This window comes from Rhinatrema bivittatum, chromosome 3 (assembly GCF_901001135.1).
Source record: "Rhinatrema bivittatum chromosome 3, aRhiBiv1.1, whole genome shotgun sequence".
In the NCBI taxonomy this organism is placed as follows: Eukaryota; Metazoa; Chordata; class Amphibia; order Gymnophiona; family Rhinatrematidae; genus Rhinatrema; species Rhinatrema bivittatum.
This window is the reverse complement of record NC_042617.1, coordinates 386,437,703-386,455,691: the sequence shown is the minus strand read 5'-3', so window position 1 is coordinate 386,455,691 and position 17,989 is coordinate 386,437,703. Positions and strand designations below refer to the sequence as shown.

General features: G+C 51.5%; 1 protein-coding gene across 4 annotated transcripts in view; it reads left to right on the top strand.

Moving 5' to 3' along the window:
* The window catches only part of CD109 (CD109 molecule), a 456,523-nt gene that overhangs the window by 49,265 nt on the left and 389,269 nt on the right, over positions 1-17,989 (top strand). For all 4 annotated transcript variants that reach the window (XM_029595620.1, XM_029595619.1, XM_029595617.1 and 1 more), the window contains exon 5: positions 8,438-8,563. In XM_029595620.1, the coding sequence (XP_029451480.1) occupies positions 8,438-8,563 (126 nt within the window). The remainder of the gene's footprint in view (positions 1-8,437; positions 8,564-17,989) is intronic.

Sequence of the window (17,989 nt, the reverse complement as noted above, 5' to 3'; positions counted from 1 at the left end):
TTTAAATTTTTATTTAGGCCGAATAAAACAGAAATCTGTTTAATACGTGGGGAGTCGCGATGCGTTTTGCCTCCCCACGTATTTAACAGATAGCAAAAAATATTGCGGCAATGAAGACACATCAGGCAGGATTCATGGCAAGAAGGAAAAGAGAAGAGAAGGGCTGACCACTCCCGTGGGTCCCTTTTTTATGGTACATACATCCATAGCATACAATGTGCCATCACATCATTGGCTCTCCTAGCCATAGCATACAGAAGTGTCATTATATCATTGGCTCTCCTAGCCATAGCATACAGACGTGTCATTAGACCATTGGCTCAGGGGGTGTGTACGGATCATTTCATTGGCTGCTGAATCCTATACCATATATGTGTCTGTCTTTTTCTTGCATCTGACTACGTGGCAACTAGCTATCCTTTCAGGCAGTCAGGGTTAATTATAAGCTAGAGAAATATGTGACAGCCAGGTATCCTCTCCTTAGGCAGAGAGGTTTAATTATAAGCTAGAGATTTAGATGCACTAGTGTTGCTGTATTCAGTGCAAAGGTCAGAGTTAGTATTAACCCCTGACATGGCTTGCTGGCAAGCTCATAATTCCCCACAAAAAAATAAGTTGCGGATTACAAATACGTGAAAAACGGATGCACACCTCTACTGTCTACAGTTTCCCAGATTACCCCTGGAGCCCTTTTTAAATATCAGGGTTACATTGGCCATCTTCCAATCTTCAGGTACAATGGATGATTTTAATGATTGGTTACAAATTAATTGAAATAGTGTTGGAAACGGGCGTGTTAGTGGACCCTTGGGAGAAGGTGTACAACAGTCTCAGAACTACAGGCCAGGAGACAGACTGGAACAAGCTGGCTTCACCCAGGAAGCTGGTGCTCCCCTGGGAGGAGCCCTTTGGAGCCCAGCCGCTGGGACTTAGGAGATCGCAAGTCCGGATCCAGACGAGCTGGGGCTGGGGCAGTCAGGTACCAGGCAGTAGCTGAGGCAGGTAGAAGTCAGGCAGAGCAGGAACTGCGGCAGGCTGAAGCAGGCAGTGCAGGAACCAGACAGGAACTGCGGCAGGTAGAAGTCAGGCAGAGCAGGAACCAAGCAGGAACTGCGGCAGGCTGAAGCAGGCAGTGCAGGAACCAGACAGGAACTGCGGCAGGCAGAAGTCAGGCAGAGCAGGAATCAAGCAGGAACTGCGGCAGGCTGAAGCAGGCAGTGCAGGAACCAGACAGGAACTGCGGCAGGCAGAAGTCAGGCAGAGCAGGAACCAAGCAGGAACTGCGGCAGGCTGGAACTCAAGAGCGGTTAACAACAGCGCTACAAAGAGTCAACACACAAGCTAGGCAGGCTAGCAAGCAGGAAATGGAGTGCGAGGGAATCACACTCCGGGGCTTGGGGCAACAGGGCACCGCAAGGGACCCAGTCGCTGAAGCGGGCAAACAGGCTGGAGCTGGCAGGCTCGTAGTAGGCAAGCAGGCAGGCTCGAGAACACCTCAGGACCAGCGCAACTAGGGTCAAAGGAGGAACCTGGTTGCAAGGCGCCGCAGAGAGATCTGCGGCAAGCCTAAATAGGACTAGGCGTCTGACGGGAAGAGGGCTAGATAAGCGCCGCGTCAGCGGGCGTACATGACTAGGGGGCTCGGGGAAATGGCGTCTCCCCCGCGGGGACACCCAGGAAGCAAGCCAGAGTCAGGAGCAAACCGGCTGGAAACCCAAGGTAAGGGCCGGGATGCGAGGGTTGCGGAGCGGGCCGCAACAAATAAGTCTGAAATTTCATTTTTTAATTCTTTCAGAAACCTGGGGTATATACCATCTGGTCCAGGTGATTTACTACTCTTCATATCTTCCAGTTTTACTGTGATTTGGTTCAGTTCAACTGAATCATTACCCATGAAAACCTTCTCTGGAACCGGTATCTCCCCAACATCTTCTTCAGTAAACACCGAAGCAAAGAAAAAGAAAATTATTCCTTACCTGCTAATTTTCGTTCCTGTAGTACCAAGGATCAGTCCAGACAGTGGGTTATGTTCCCTGACCAGCAGATGGAGTCAGAACAGACTTCCAAGGGTGATGTCATATAGATCAGTGCACCCTCTGCAGGAGCTCAGTATAAAGTATATCAAAGCACTATAGAATACCAAAAGAGCAGTTTGGATCAAGTATATTTAACCATAAGAACGGAAATTCAACCAACGAACTTAACATGAAAACTCAAATATTCGGCAAAACGGCCAACTTGTAGGGAGCTGTGACCACAGAGGTGAAATGCGAAAAGACACAGCATGTTGCAAGAGAAAAAAAGCAACCCAAGCAGAGCAGGACCAAAAACCCAATAGCGGTGGGCGTCTGGACTGATCCTTGGTACTACAGGAACGAAAATTAGCAGGTAAGGAATAATTTTCTTTTCCCTATACGTACCAGGATCAGTCCAGACAGTGGGATGTACCCAAGCTTCCATAAACCGGGTGGGTCCCTGAGAGGCCTGCTCGGAGAACCTGGTCGCCAAAGTGCCCAGAGGCTGTCGACGCCAGATGAAGACGATAATTTCTGGAAAAGGTGTGCAGCGATTTCCAAGTTGCTGCACGACAAATTTCCTGCGAGGAAACAGACCGTACCTCCGCCCAGGAGGCTGCCTGAGAGCGGGTAGAATGAGCCCTGACGTCGCGAGGCGGTGTCTGTCCCGCTCCGATGTAAGACGCAGAAATGGCGTCCTTTAGCCATCTTGCAATCGTCGCTTTCGAAGCCTGGGAACCACCCAGAGCACGAACAGATGATCCGAGACCCGAAAAGCATTAGTAACCTCCAGGTATCTAAGAAAGGTGCGCTTGACATCCAAGAGACGGAGAGACCGTGGTTCATCGGATGCAAAATCCGGCAGCTCGACTGTCTGGTTCACGTGAAATGCGGATACTACCTTCGGAAGGAAGAAGGGAATGGTGCGGAGGGAGACCCCCGAGTCCATGAACCGGAGATAGGGCTCTCTGCAGGACAATGCTTGAAGCTCCGAGATGCGACGGGCGGAGCAGATGGCCACGAGGAATACGGTCTTGAGGGTGAGGTCCTTAATAGTTGCCCTCCGTTGTGGTTCGAAGGGCGGACCTGACAAAGCGTGAAGTACCAAATTGAGGTTCCAGGAGGGGCAGGGATCCCTCAACGGGGGCCGTAAATGCTTAACCCCTTTGAGAAATCGTGCGATGTCAGGCTGAAACAGGAGAGAAGAGTGATCTGTAACCTGTACGAGAGAGCCAAGGGCGGCCACCTGGACCCGAAGCGAATTATATGCGAGGCCCTTGTCCAGTCCATCCTGGAGAAACTGCAGGATCTGTGGTATAGACGCCTTCGTGGGCCGAGTGTCCCGCTTGGAACACCACATCTCGAAGACCTTCCAGACTCGTACGTAAGCTACCGAGGTAGAGTCGAGACTACCGCCTCCGGGTAGCTTTTGCGTCTGAGCCGACGCCGTTCAAAAGCCAGGCCGCAAGACAGAAGAGTTCTGCCTGGTCGAAAAATACTGGACCTTGGTGGAGTAGGCGAGGAAATTGTTCCAGTCGTAGCGGACCGGCTGTCGCCAGCTGTAGCAGACCAGGGTCGACGGGGCCATTCTGGAGCCATGAGTATCACTGGCCCCTTGTGACTTTCTATTCTGCGTATAATTTTGCCCACCAGCAGCCATGGAGGAAAAACGTAGAGAAGCAGGTGGGAGGGCCACGGGAGGACCAGAGCATCCACCCCTTCCGCGCCGTGTTCTCTTCTGCGACTGAAGAAGCGTGGGGATTTGGCGTTGAGAGAGGTAGCCATCAAATCCAGGTGGGGTGACCCCCCATCGGCGGACAAGAAGTTGCATCGCTTCATCGGAGAGTGACCATTCTCCGGGATCCAGCTGTTGACGACTCAGGTAGTCCGCCTGAACGTTGTCCACCCCCGCGATGTGTGACTCCGCGAGACGGGCTAGATGAATCTCCGCCCATTCCATCAGACGCGCCGCCTCTTGCGCTACGTGCCGACTTCTTGTGCCTCCCTGGCGATTGATGTAGGCCACGGTGGTGGCGTTGTCAGAGAGTATCCTTACCTCCCGGTTCTGCACCACCGGAAGGAAATGTAGGAGCGTCAGATGCACTGCTCTGGTTTCCAGGCGCTTGATGGGCCACGTCCCCTGCACGGATCTTCGTTCGCAGACTGCTCCCCACCCGGAGAGACTGGCATTGGTGGTGTCTCCCAACCAATTTGGTAACACGAGGGAGACACCTCTGGCTAAATGCCTCTGATCCAACCACCACCGTAGACTGTCCCTGGCCGCCTGTGGAAGAGGGAGCACCATCTGATAATCCTGAGAGACAGTCTTCCGACGAGAGAGGAGAGCCGCCTGCAGGGGCCGAAGGTGAGCAAATGCCCAGGGCACGAGGTCGATGGTGGAGGCCATCACGCCCAGGAGCTGAAGATAGTCCCAAGAGGTGGGTTCCGGCAATGCAGAGAAACGCTGTATGTGTTCCCGCAATGATTGTGCCTTGTCCGGGCGCAAGAAGACCCTGCCCTGACTCGTATCGAAGCGCGCTCCCAAGAAGTCCAAGAGTTGGGAGGGTACTAGGGAGCTCTTGGAGAGGTTCACAACCCAGCCCAGGGAGCGGAGCAACTGGATCACCCTGGCCACTGACTGTCTGTGGGCAAAGGACTTCCCGCGTATCAGCCAGTCGTCTAGATATGGGTGAACGAGGATGCCCTCTCTCCTCAGGGCTGCTGCCACTACAACCATGATCTTGGTGAAGGTTCAGGGAACGGTCGCCAGCCCGAAGGGAAGGGCCCGGAACTGAAAATGTTGACCCAGGATCTTGAAACGGAGGAACCTCCGATGGGCCGGCAGGATGGGTATGTGCAGATAAGCTTCCGTCAAATCCAGGGGCGCAAGGAACTCTCCCTGATGCACTGCTGCGATGACTGAGTGCAGCGTTTCCATGCGAAATCGGAGTACCCGTAAGGACTTGTTGACCTCGTTTAGATCCAGGATGGGCCGGTAGGAGCCGTCCTTTTTGGGAACGACGAAGTAGATGGAATAATGGCCCGAGCCTACCTCGCCTAAGGGGACGGGAGAAATGGCCCCTATCTTCTGCAGCCGATCCAGCGTTTGCTGTACCGCTCTTTTCTTGAGGTCCGACCCACAGGGGGAAAAGAGGAACCTGTCCCTCGGGAGGGCGGACAAACTCCAAGGCGTAGCCATTCTTTAGAGTATCCAGGACCCACTGGTCTGAGGTGATTCGAACTCACTCCCCGTAGAAATGCGAGAGTCGACCCCCGATCCTGGGGGCAGGGGAGTGGGCGAGGATGGCATCATTGGGGGGCCTTAGAGGCAGTCCCCTGTCCTGGCCCGTCGCGCGCGGGCCTCCGCCCGCGAAAGGGCCGGGGCCATGACTGCGACCTGGAGGAAGGTGTTCGCGGGCCTGTCTGTAACTCCTGTAGCGCCGCTGTGCTCTGGCCCTGGTTCGAGCCGAGGCAAAGGACCGGGAGGTACGCTGTCTGTCCTCAGGGAGGCGATGAACTGCGTTCTCCCCAAGGGACTTGATGATCTGGTCCAAATCCTCGCCGAAGAGGAACTTGCCCTTGAAGGGTAGGGATCCTAGACTTGTCTTAGAGGAGGCATCCGCCACCCAATTCCGGAGCCACAAGAGACGCCTTGCCGCGACTACCGACACCATGGATCTTGCCAATACTCTGAACAGGTCATACAAAGCATCTGCCCCGTACGCTATGGCGGACTCCAAACGATCCGCCTGGGAGGCCTCTTTGGGCGGCAGGTCCTGGGAGGTAAAAAGTTGTTGAACCCAGCGAAGACTGGCCCTCTGTGCAAGCGAGCTGCACATGACCGCACGCATCCCTAGAGCGGAGACTTCAAAAACTCGTTTGAGAAAAATCTCTAACTTGCGGTCCTGGGTGTCCCGCAATGCCGTGCCACCCGTCACCGGGATAGTTGTCCTCTTGGTAACTGCCGATACTGCCGAGTCCACCTTAGGCACCTTGATAAACTCCAAGAAGTCCTCCGGGAGCGGATACAGCTTTTCCATCGCTCGGCTGACCTTCAAGGAGGCTTCCGGAGATTCCCATTCCCTAGCCAGGAGCTGCAAGAAGGAGTTGTGCGTAGGAAAGGCCCGGGACAGCGGCCTCAGGGCGGCTAGGACTGGATCCCCCTTTTTGGAGGACGTCGCGACCACTGGAGCAACCGGGGCTGGTGGGTCTGGTGGTGGATCCAGCTCCGCGAGGATCTGAGGAATCAGATCATCTAACTCCTCCCTCTGGAAAATACGGAGCGCTCACGGGTCATCCCCATCCGGTTGAGCATCCAGCGGGGCATGTTCCGGAGAGCCTGGGGGATCTCCCCCCCCAGAGATGGGGCAGTCGGGGCAACGCCCGCCCCTCCCGGGGCAAAACGAACCCGGGCGTTCAAACGTGGGGCTCCGGATACCGAGCCCACTAGGTCTGGAGGGCTCTGAGAAGCAGTCATGAGATGCGGTGTTTTCGCGGGGGGGCCCGTGGGCAGCCCCCCAGGGGCCTCCAGACCCTGAAAATAGGCGCTGTACATCAAAAGTATGAATTCTGGCGAAAACCTCGGCATGCCAGTGGGGATAGCTGAGGAGGAGCCCGCTGAAGGTCCCTGATCCGGGAGGGGGTCCGCCGGGGACAAATTCGGGGGAGAGCCCTCCCGAGAGTCCCTTCCTTCCTCCCTCCGCCGCGTGAGCGAAATCCTCGCGCTGTAAATCAAATTTGGCCGCCATTCCCGCCAAGGTGGGGGAAGGGGCCGGCCCGGACCGCCCCGCCCGGGCCACGCCGAGGTCAGAAAAGAAAAGGAGCTGACCGGCTGCGAGGTGCCTTCCCCACCGGGGAGGCACCTAGCACATATGCCCTCTCTCGAAATCCTCGACCCCGCTCGCCACAGGCCGCACACCGAGACGGTCGAGGCATGATGGCCGCGGGGGGGCCCGAGGAAGTAGGCAACGGAGCGAAGAGTGTCGTGGGGGGGCCAGAACCGGCCTACACGACCCGCTGTGACGTCCCGGCAGCAGGGGAATGTCCCCTCCCTACTGCAGCGGCCCCGGGGAAAGATAAGGCGTCTCGGGGCCGCGGGATGATAGGAGCCGCCGTGAAGAGGCCGGCCCCGCCGGCTTCCACGTGGCAGGGTACTGAAAGAAAAGTGCCGTGACTTCCAAAACCCTGAAACAGGAGGCAAAGTACATACAATACCAAAACACTTACTCCCGAAGTTCCAGGAAAGAGTAGAAAGGGAGAGAGAAGAACCGGCACAGGAGGCAGAACAGACTGACAAGCCACGCCTCCCCAAAAATTAAACTTTTTTTTTTTTTTTTTTTGTAAAAACTTGATCCAAACCTAAAATTAAAGGCTAAAGAAAAAGGAGAGGAAACCTAATTCCTATAAGCCCTGGGGAAGCAGCTGGTTCCCCTACTCTCATCTGCTGGAGTCAGAAAGATACTGAGCTCCTGCAGAGGGTGCACTGATCTATATGACATCACCCTTCGAAGTCTGTTCTGACTCCATCTGCTGGTTGGGGAACATATAACCCACTGTCTGGACTGATCCTGGTACGTACAGGGAATTGTTTAATCTTTCCATGATGGCCTTATCTTCCATAAGTGCTCCATTAACCCCTTGATCATCTAAGAGTCCAACCAATTCCCTTGCAGGCTTTCTGCTTTGGATATATTTAAACACGTTTTTAGCCATGCTGGCAATCGTTTGACCTTCCTTCCAGCTTTCTTAATGCATGGAATACATCTAGACTGTGCTTCTAGGATGGTATTTTTTAACAATTCCCAAGCCTGTTGCACACTTTAACTTTGTAGCTGCACCTTTCATTTTTTTAAACTATTTTTTCTCATTTTCTCAAAGTTTCCCTTTTGAAAGTTTAGTGCTGGAGCTCTGGATTCACTTACTGCCCCCCCCCCCCCCCTTGTCAGCTTGTAAAATGATGGACTGTAGGCCTGAGAGTGCTTGGGAGTAGAAGGCTGAAGAACCAGGATTAACTCAGTATCCATGATGATTTGAAGTTTGTGGAGAGTAAATTTGCATTTCAGATTTGTGGGGAATGTCTGTTTGTCTTTTTTTTTTCAAGTTTTATTTCACAGTAGAATTGAATGTGAATTTATTTTTTGGATGAAATTGATGTAAAGTAATAAAATATATCTGCTTTACTATATTCAGATACCCCTATTTTTTTTCTTATTCCAAAACCAGGCAGATTAATTCATATTTGGCTATTTTTCTCAATATTCACATAAATATTTGCACAATCATGCTTTTTTTCTATCCACACTTCGTCGTCGAGAAACTTGGCTAGCATTAATAGAGCTAGAATGTTAGTTATGATGGTGTGGTGCAAATCCATGAATTTCCAGCCATATCCAACTAAAGTTCTATTTTAATATTTACCTTAGGATCCTCGAGGAAATTTGATTTTTCAGTGGCTGGCAGAACATAGTGATTTGGGTGTCCTTTCCAGAAACTTTCAAATATCTGCAAATCCTCCACTTGGTGACTGGTCCATAGAAGTGCAAGTAAATGTGAGTATATACCTTTTAGAAACTTTGAAGATTACCAGCAAAGTATTGCAAATTTTAAACCTTCAACCTGTGATTCTGATGGCCTGGATGTTGAAAGTCAGCTGGTCTCTTCCATGAAATTACCCATGGAAGTTAATAAGATAGGGATGTGCAGCCAAAAAGTTTTCATTGCATTCGTGATTCGGATTCGTTGGGGCGCAAATGCGTTACATTCGGCCGTATGACGCCCCGATGCGTTAATACGGCGAGTTAAATTCGTGTCCCAGCTAAAATTAAAATTAACTACAACCCCCCACCCTCCTGACCCCCCCAAGACTTACCAAAACTCCCTGGTGGTCCAGCGGGGAGTCCAGAAGCCATCTCTGCATTCTCACACCCTTGTTTGCCGGTTTCATCATGGCGCCGATAGCCTGTGTCACAGGGGCTACCGGTGCCATTGGTCAGCCCCTGTCACATGGTCACCGGCGCCATCTTGTGCTCCTACCATGTGACAGGGGCTGACCAATGGCACCAGTAGCCCCTGTGACATAGTATGGGCAAAGGCTATCGGCGCCATTTTGAGTCCTTGCATCGGACGGCCGGCGTGCAGGAGGTTGCTAGGGGACCCCCATTGGACCCACAGGGACTTTTGGCCAGCTTGGGGGGGGCCTCCTGACCCCCACAAGACTTGCCAAAAGTCCAGCGGACTATGTCACTATGTCACATATGTGACATAGTGAGGGAAAGGCGATCGGCGCCATTTTGAGTATTGGCGCCATTTTGAGACGCAAAGGCGATTGGCACCATTTTGAGACAAAATGGCGCCGATCGCCTTTGCCCTCACTATGTGTGACATAGTGAGGGCAAAGGCGATCGGCGCCATTTTGAGTATTGGCATCAGACGGCTAGCGTGCAGGAGGTCGCTCCCGGACCCCCGCTGGACTTTTGGCAAGTCTTGTGGGGGGTAGGAGCACAAGATGGCACTGGTGACCATGTGACAGGTGCTGACCAATGGCACCGGTAGCCCCTGTGACACAGGGGCTACCGGTGCCATGATGAAACTGGCAAACGAGGGCTTCTGGACTCTCCGCTGGACCACCAGGGAGTTTTGGTAAGTCTTGGGGGGTGGGGGGGGGGGTCAGGAGGGTGTTGGGTTTAAATTTTTATTTAGGTGGCCGAATAAAACAGAAATCTGTTAAATACGTGGGGAGTCGCGATGCATTTCGCCTCCCCACGTATTTAACAGATAGGACAAAATAAGTTGCCGATTACAAATATGTGGAAAACGGATGCACACCCCTAGAATAAGATTATTCTTTGATTGAGAACCTGCTCCACTAGAAGATTTTACAAGTTTAAATGGAAAAGATCTGGTACACAAGACTCAGTCAGGACCCCTTTCAGTACCCTGTCCCCCTCCAGCTTCAATACCTTTTCCTTTCTGATTCAGGATTGAAAACTAATTCAGCCAGACTTCACCTTAGTGCTATATATACCACCAGGATTCAGGATGAATTCCTGTTTTTTAGCAGAACGGTTGCCATATTCATTAAAGTCCTAAATCATTTTTGTCCATTAGTTAGAAATCCTCCTACTCCTTGGGATCTAAGTATAGTTCTCACTTGGCTCATGAAATCATCCTTTCAGCCATTCGCCACAGTAGAAGATTTCTTTTTTTAAATTATATTTTTATTAATAAATCATTTACATGTAATAAACCCCCCCAAAAAACCCAATGAAAAATAAAGGAAATAAAACCATGCAATCAATACAGCAATCCACATTGATAGTCCCCAGGAGAGAATATTTAAAAAAAGGAAAAACCAGAGAAATATATTCAATCCACAACTGTAATCATCCAGCTAGTTAGTACTAACATTTCTTTCTTGGAAAGTTTTATTTTTTGATAGCTGTAACTTCTGCCTGCAAAGTAAGCAAGTTACAAGTGCTAGTATTATACTCTCCCGTACCAACTTTTCAACAGAGTAGTTTTGAAAACTTATCCTCAGTTTCTGTGAAAAGTGGTCTCTCAATTTCACTTAAATCAATCTATTGTGTTACCAGCATTGTGTCCAATCCGTGGACCTTACCCCGGTCACATGGCAGGGGCAAGGTCAGGTCGGCACCATTTTGGAAAATGGCAATGACTGGGCTGGTTATGAGGATGCATCTGGCCCCAATGTGGGATCCATTTTTAGGTACAGGGGGTGCCGGAGGTGGGTGAAGGGGGGAGGGCAGGGCCTGGGACTCTTTTTTTTTTTTTTTTCTTTGGGTGAGGGGGGACATCGCTGTCACCTGGGGGGGTTGGAAAGAGTGGGGTCTGGGGTGACATTTGACTTTTGTGCTTTGGGAGGGGGAAGGTGTGGCCAGGGCCATTGTCATGTAGGTCTTTTTAACATTTTGGGGGAGTCGGGGCTGCCTTGAATGGTGGCCCCAAGTTCAGACAGAGGTCAGTATTGATCCTTGCCGCAATTTTTTTTTTTTTAACTGCCACTTTAAATGTGTGACTGGACCTTTGAGACCTTCATTAGTCTCAGGCTTCCTGCAGCACATTTGATCCATTTCAAATAGTTGTATTTCCTGGCGTGTAGCCAGATGGACTCAGAACAAATGGGATAGTATCCACGTGCTAGCAGTTGGAGACGGATCTGATGTCAGCACGGGGTGTATATATCCCCACAGGAAGCGTAGCAACTTTGTAATTTCCGTCTCCAAAGCAGTTTGGAGAGCCTGCACGCTTGCTAAGCGTGTTTTCCAAATCTACTTTTTCTTTTTTTACTACTTTTACTAAAACTTCTACAGCATCGAGCCCCGCACTCCTGCGGTGATACCCTAAGGTCCCTCCCCCAGTAGAGTTTCCCGGGGTGATTTCCGTGATCCCCCGGAGGTTTAAGTCCTCGGTCTGGTGGCCGAATCGCGGCAGAGACACAGCCCCCGGGCGAGGTTCGGGTGAGGCTTACAAGGCACCTCGGTCCCGGCGTGGACGAGGCAGCGGGTGCATAGCCTCAAACGCGGTGGTGAAGGTATTTGCTCCCCTCCCTCGCAGCCGGAGACCGCCCGGGTTCCAGCCGGGAAGCGCCGAGGATCAGGTAAGGTGTATGGCTTTTACTTCTGGTCTCCGAGGACTCGAGGATCGGCGGCGTGGCACGCCGTGGAGGGCGCCATTTTGTGGCCTTGTTCAGGTATTATGCGCCCGAGATAGGCGCAGATCTATGACTAAGCGCTTATTGCTGAGAGCATACTGAACTGTATTGAGCGTGCATTGCTAACCGCTTATTGCTGAGAGCATACTGAAATATATTGTGCGTGTATTGCTAAACGCTTATTGCTGAGAGCATATTGTCTACAATTGAGCGTGTATTACTGTTCGCATATTGCTGAGCGCCTATGGCATATCATTGAGCGCATATTGCTGCCGCATATTATAATTGTGCGCCTGTTGTGCTACGCGCATATTGCTGCCGCATATTATTGTTGTGCTCATGATGTATTAAGCGCATATTGGCTGCCGCATATTATTTAGCGCCTGTTGTACTAAGCGCATATTGCTGCCGCATATTATTCAATGGAACGGAACGCCTTAGCGTCTTCTGCGGGGGTACCTCCTGCCTCCGGCATTAAAGCCCTCGGCCTCTGCTCTGCATGCCAGCTTTGAGCCACGCACAGTGAAGAGCCAGACTCCCTATGTGCCCAATGTGAGGAGGCTGTGGGACCCTCGGGCCAGGACCAGTCTCAGCCAAGATTTGCTGATAGTTCCCCAGGGGTTACCCCGGATTTAGCGGTCAGTCTCGACCAATCAGGAATCCCGGGGGATCTTGTACCCCGGCGGTTGGAGGCTGCTTCAATTTCCTGGGTGGATCTCTTTAAGGGGATTCATGCCTTTGTGCAGATGCAAACGGCTTCCCGTCCAGGCCCTGCAGTTCCAGTTGTTCCCGTTGTCCCTGTGGTTTCTACGGTCCCTGCGGTGCCGGCGACTGCGGCGGCTGCCGCTGCGGTGGCGGCTCCAGCAGATCCTGTTCCTGGACCATCACACCCTTATCGTGAGCGAGACCTCCCGCCGCTGGACAGTCCAGATCAGTCAGACCAGGAGGTTTCACCAGACAAGTCTGAATTCCCGGACGAGGGGGACCTTCCCCCAGGGATTGAGCCATATAGAACCATGAGGCGGTTCTTCCCTAAGGAGGATCTCTCGGACCTGGTGTCTCAGTGCCTGGCGGAGTTGGATATTACAGGTCCCTGCGCCACGGTGCCCTCTGCGCAGAACCCCCTGCTGGAAGGTCTTCATCCTACAGCCCGCCATTTTCCATTCCATTGAGCGCGACCATTTTCCATTCCATTGAGCGCGACCATTTTCCATTCCATTGAGCGCGACCCGTTCTCACACGGAATCGATGCCCTGGTTCAGCCATGGTCTCCAGGGTCTCTGCTATACGCCTTTCCTCCATGGCCTCTGCTGGGTGCCATCATCCACAAGATTCGGAAACACCGGGGCCTAGTTCTTCTAGTGGCACCAGACTGGCCAAGAAGACCCTGGTACGCGGACATGAGAAGACTACTGGCAGGGGAGCCTCTTCCCCTGCCTCCTCTCCGGGACCTTCTACGTCAAGGTCCCATCCTTCACGAGGATCCAGCTCAATTCTCTCACGGTCTGGCCATTGAGAGGGCTAGACTAAAGAAAAGAGGTTACTCGGAGCCCGTGATAGATACACTCCTCCGAGCTCGCAAGTTTTCCACATCCCTCACCTACGTAAGGATCTGGAGAGTATTCGAAGAATGGTGCGACACTCATGGCACCAATCCACATGCGACCACAATCCCTATTGTGTTGGATTTCCTGCAAGATGGACTTCAGAAGGGTCTCTCCCTCAGCTCCATCAAGGTTCAGGTGGCTGCGCTGTCTTGCTACGGTCCCAAGAGGGATGGCAAGACCATTGCCAAGCACGCAGATGTTTCTCGTTTCCTGAAAGGAGTCAAGCATATTTGTCCGCCACTGAAGTGGCCAGTGCCCTTATGGAACCTCAACCTTGTTTTGGATTTCCTCGCGGGATCCACCTTCAGACCTCTTCGGGGCCTTTCTCTCCGTTCTCTAACCTTGAAACTGGTGTTCTTGCTGGCTGTATGTTCAGCACGCCGCATCTCAGAGCTACAAGCATTGTCTTGCCGTGATCCCTTTTTGAGAATCACTCCTGAGGCTATCCATCTTCGGACTGTTCCCTCCTTTCTACCTAAGGTGGTTTCACAGTTTCATCTTAACCAAACCATATCCTTGCCTACCACGGAGGGTTTACAGAAATCTGAAGAAGGGCGTTTATTACGCCATCTCGACATTGGCAGATTGCTGCCCAGATATCTGGAAATGACACAAGAAGTTCGACGGACGGACCATCTGTTCGGGAAACGACAAGGGGAAGCGGCCTCTCGGCCCACCATCGTCCGCTGGATTAAAGAAGTTATCAGAGCAGCTTATGTGGAGGCTGGGAAGTCTCCGCCTCTACAAGTCAAGGCTCATTCTACCAGAGCACAAGCGGCATCTTGGGCAGAATCCAGGATGCTGTCGCCTGCTGAAATCTGTAAAGCGGCGACGTGGTCCTCCCTCCATACCTTTTCCAGGTTCTACCGTCTGGATGTCCAGGCCAGGGAGGACTCAGCTTTTGCTAGGGCGGTACTACATGGGCCTCAGGCAGCCTCCCGCCCAGGCTGGGAGTAAAGCTTTTGTACATCCCATTTGTTCTGAGTCCATCTGGCTACACGCCAGGAAATGTTGAGATTACTACCTGATAATCTCCTTTTCCTTAGTGTAGACAGATGGACTCAGCATCCCGCCCAGCTGCCTGCGTACATGGGTTTCACCGATTCAAGTTAAGCCATGTCATCGGTTTCCATAAGAGCGTACACTCTACCAGGTGTCAACGCCTTCCGGTTGGGAATGCTGGCGGTCTCCAGCTACTATCAATCGGTCAGGGGAATCCTGTTTCACTTTTCACTGAGCGTCAGTAAACACATTCATAACAGCTTTTGCAAGGAAGATTACTAAGTTGCTACGCTTCCTGTGGGGATATATACACCCCGTGCTGACGTCAGATCCGTCTCCAACTGCTAGCACGCGGATACTATCCCATTTGTTCTGAGTCCATCTGTCTACACTAAGGAAAAGGAGATTATCAGGTAGTAATCTCAACAGTTATTTTATTGCTGTTGTGTTCCACGCCCGTGGACGGCCACGGGCGCTGCCCCCTACCTCACCTGCGGCAGCTCCTAGCAATTCCCCTGGGCCGGTGCCCGTTGCTCCGGCGCAGGTCCCCGGTCTGGCTGCCAGGTGGGGAGCCGTCCCTGCTCCTCCCTCACAGAGTTCTGCAGTCTTTCCTCCGCGGAGGAAATCCAAGATGGCCGCCGCCATCTTTAGGCGTGAGGCCACGCCTCCTCCACAGATTTAAAGGGGCCAGGCCCCTTAACTACTCACAGCTGTCTCTAATGAGCCAGAGTAGAGGAAGTATAAAGGGAAGCTTCCTCTGCTCATTCTTCGACTTGGCAACGTCTCTTGTAGCGCTGTTTAAGTCTGCTTGCTTCAGTGAGTCTTCCTACACTTTGGATCCTTGTTCCTGTCTTGTCTTGGTGTTCCTGTTTCCTGACTTTGGGTCGGCAAGCGGTGATTCCTGGTGTGTGACTTCGTACTGGCAAGCGGTGATTTCTGGTGTGTGACTTCGGACTGGCAAGTGGCGATCCCTTGATATACAACCTCGGACTGGTAAGCAGCGACCCTCTGGCACGTGACCTCAGACTTCTTCTGGACCATCGTCTCCAAGGGCCCACCTAAGTCCCAGTGGCCCGGGTCCCTACAGGCTTCTCCCGGGGGGACCGCGGGCTTCCAGGTGTGGATTTGATTGCATGGTTTTATTTCCTTTATTTTTCATTGTTTTTTTTGGGGGGGTTTATTTCATGTACATTTTTTATTAATAAAAATATAATTTAAAAAAAGAAATCGTCTACTGTGGCAAATGGCTGAAAGGATGATTTCATGAGCCAAGTGAGAACTATACTAAGATCCCAAGGAGTAGGAGGATTTCTAACTAATGGACAAAAATGATTTAGGACTTTAATGAATACGGCAACCGTTCTGCTAAAAAACAGGAATTCATCCTGAATCCTGGTGGTATATATAGCACTAAGGTGAAGCTCCAGTTAGCCCTTGCACCGAACTCTCGACTCCTTGACCTTTCAAAGGTCCACCTAAGTCCCAGCGGTCCGGGTCCCTACGGGCTCCTCCTGGGGGGGCCGCGGACTTCCAGTGGCGAAGACTCCGTTCTTCTCCTTGACGTCACGACTCTCCGTCGGTTTCCACGGTCGCCTCAGTCTCCAGTGCCGAGGGTCAGCTGGTCACATCTTCTGTTCTGCCTCGCCACCCGACGGGAGAACCTACGGATCTTCCTCCTAAGGTACACCATCCTCCCGTCAGCCCAAGGGTCCACAAGCCTGAGCATAACAATTGCAGCTGACTACCTTCTCATTTGGCCGCAGTAATTGACTAGTAATGACCTTTGTATGTTTTTTGCATTATTCATGCATGTCAAGAAGGTCATTGTAATAGGGGAGAGAATCTGGGCTGGGAGATGCAAAATTTCACATATAGTCATGTGATATACTTATTATAACATGTTATAGCACTACTGTGGCTTGATGCATCACCCAGTTGATTGTATGCCCTTTGGGAATAGGGAAACACCTATAGTGCCTGAATATAATCTGCTTTGAAGGGCCAAAAAGCAGAATCTAAATCAAATAAATCAATTTCAAAGTAAGATATAAAAGCCCATCAGATCAGGGGTGATGCAGTTTCCTTAGCTCACTTTTGGTTTGCTTCTGTAAAAGAAATCTGCAAAGCTGCAACCTGGTCATTTTGAACAATACTTTGAAATCCTCGGCTGAGTCTGTGGCTGTGGTCAATAATGCAAATATTATGTTAGATTAAGAAAGAAAGGGAAAGTAAAGTAGAAGATATCATAATGCCTCTGCATCAGGCCATGGTGAGACTGCACCTTGACAGGCCGATACAGTAAGGAGCGGTAGGAAGAGCTGCGTTAGTGCCGGGCGCACCCACGTTTGCCACACGCACAGTCCGGCTCACCTACGGCTCAATACTGTATTTAAATAGCTTGCAAATGCAAGCCACGTTCAAGAAGCGTCCGTGAAGCCTTAGGCCCGCGCAACCCATTTTACTGTATAGGCGCTTTATACAGTGCCTATACAGTATCCTGGGTGCGCTGGTACCTGTCATTTCAAATGTCATTTGAAATGACAGGCACCAGGAAGTGGATCCTAACTTTAACCAAAGAAAACCTAAAATCCCCTCCTCCCGAAGCGACTCGACATGTAAAATATGTGAATGAGTGTAATCAACTTATATTTTCTTTCTTTTTCAGCCCTTTCAGCCTTCTCTGCTGTCCTCCGGACGGGGCAGCCGGTGGCGAAGGCGGCTTCCAGCGGCCCCCGCCGGCGAAGACGGATGAACGCACGCCCGTAGTGCACGGGCGCTCAAGCCAATGAAAGCACATGGTCGGGCGTGCGTGACGTCACGACGTACGTCACGCACGCCCGTCCATGTGCTTTCATTGGCTTGAGCACCCGTGCACTACGGGCATGCGTTCGTCTGTCTTCGCAGGCGGGGGCCGCTGGAATCCGCTTTCGCCGCCGGCTGCCCCCTCCAGAGGACAGCAGAGAAGGATGAAAGGGCTGAAAAAGAAACAAAAAGTAAGTTGGTTACACTTATTCACATATTTTACATGTCGAGTCGCTTCAGGAGGAGGGGATTTTAGGTTTTACATATTTTACATGTCCAGTCGCTTCGGGAGGAGGGGATTTTAGGTTTTCTTTTGGGGGAAAGTTTGCCGTCTACCCTTACCCCTGCCTCTAACGCAGGGGTAGAGGTAGGCGGTAAATTAGCAGGTTAAATGCGCGGTTAAACTGCAGGTTAAAAAGGCGATAGTCGGGGCGCGCGTTACTGAATGGGGGGGAATAGCTAATCCGATCGTTTACATCTCATATACATGCCGCGGGTGGAAGGGGTTATTTGTTGATTTAAAGAGGCGGTAAGAATGGGTTAAAGGGGATAGTGAATCGCGGTTTGGACTAACGCGGCCAAATTGTGAGTAGAAGCAGGGTAACCGCGGCCACACTTTACTGTATTGACCTGTGAGTATGGTGTTGAATTTCTGGTTGCCCCATCTCAAATAATATATAGTAGAACTAGAAAAGGTTCTGAGAGGGGCAACCAAAATAAGTTGATGAAATGTTTCCTCATGAGGAAAGGTTAAACAGGTTAGGGCTTTTCAGCCAGGAGAAGAAATGGCTGAGAGGAGATATAGAGGTCTATAAAATCTTGAGTCAGGTGGAACGAGGAAACAGGGAAAAGATATTTACCCTTTCAAATAGTACTAAGACTAGGGGACATTC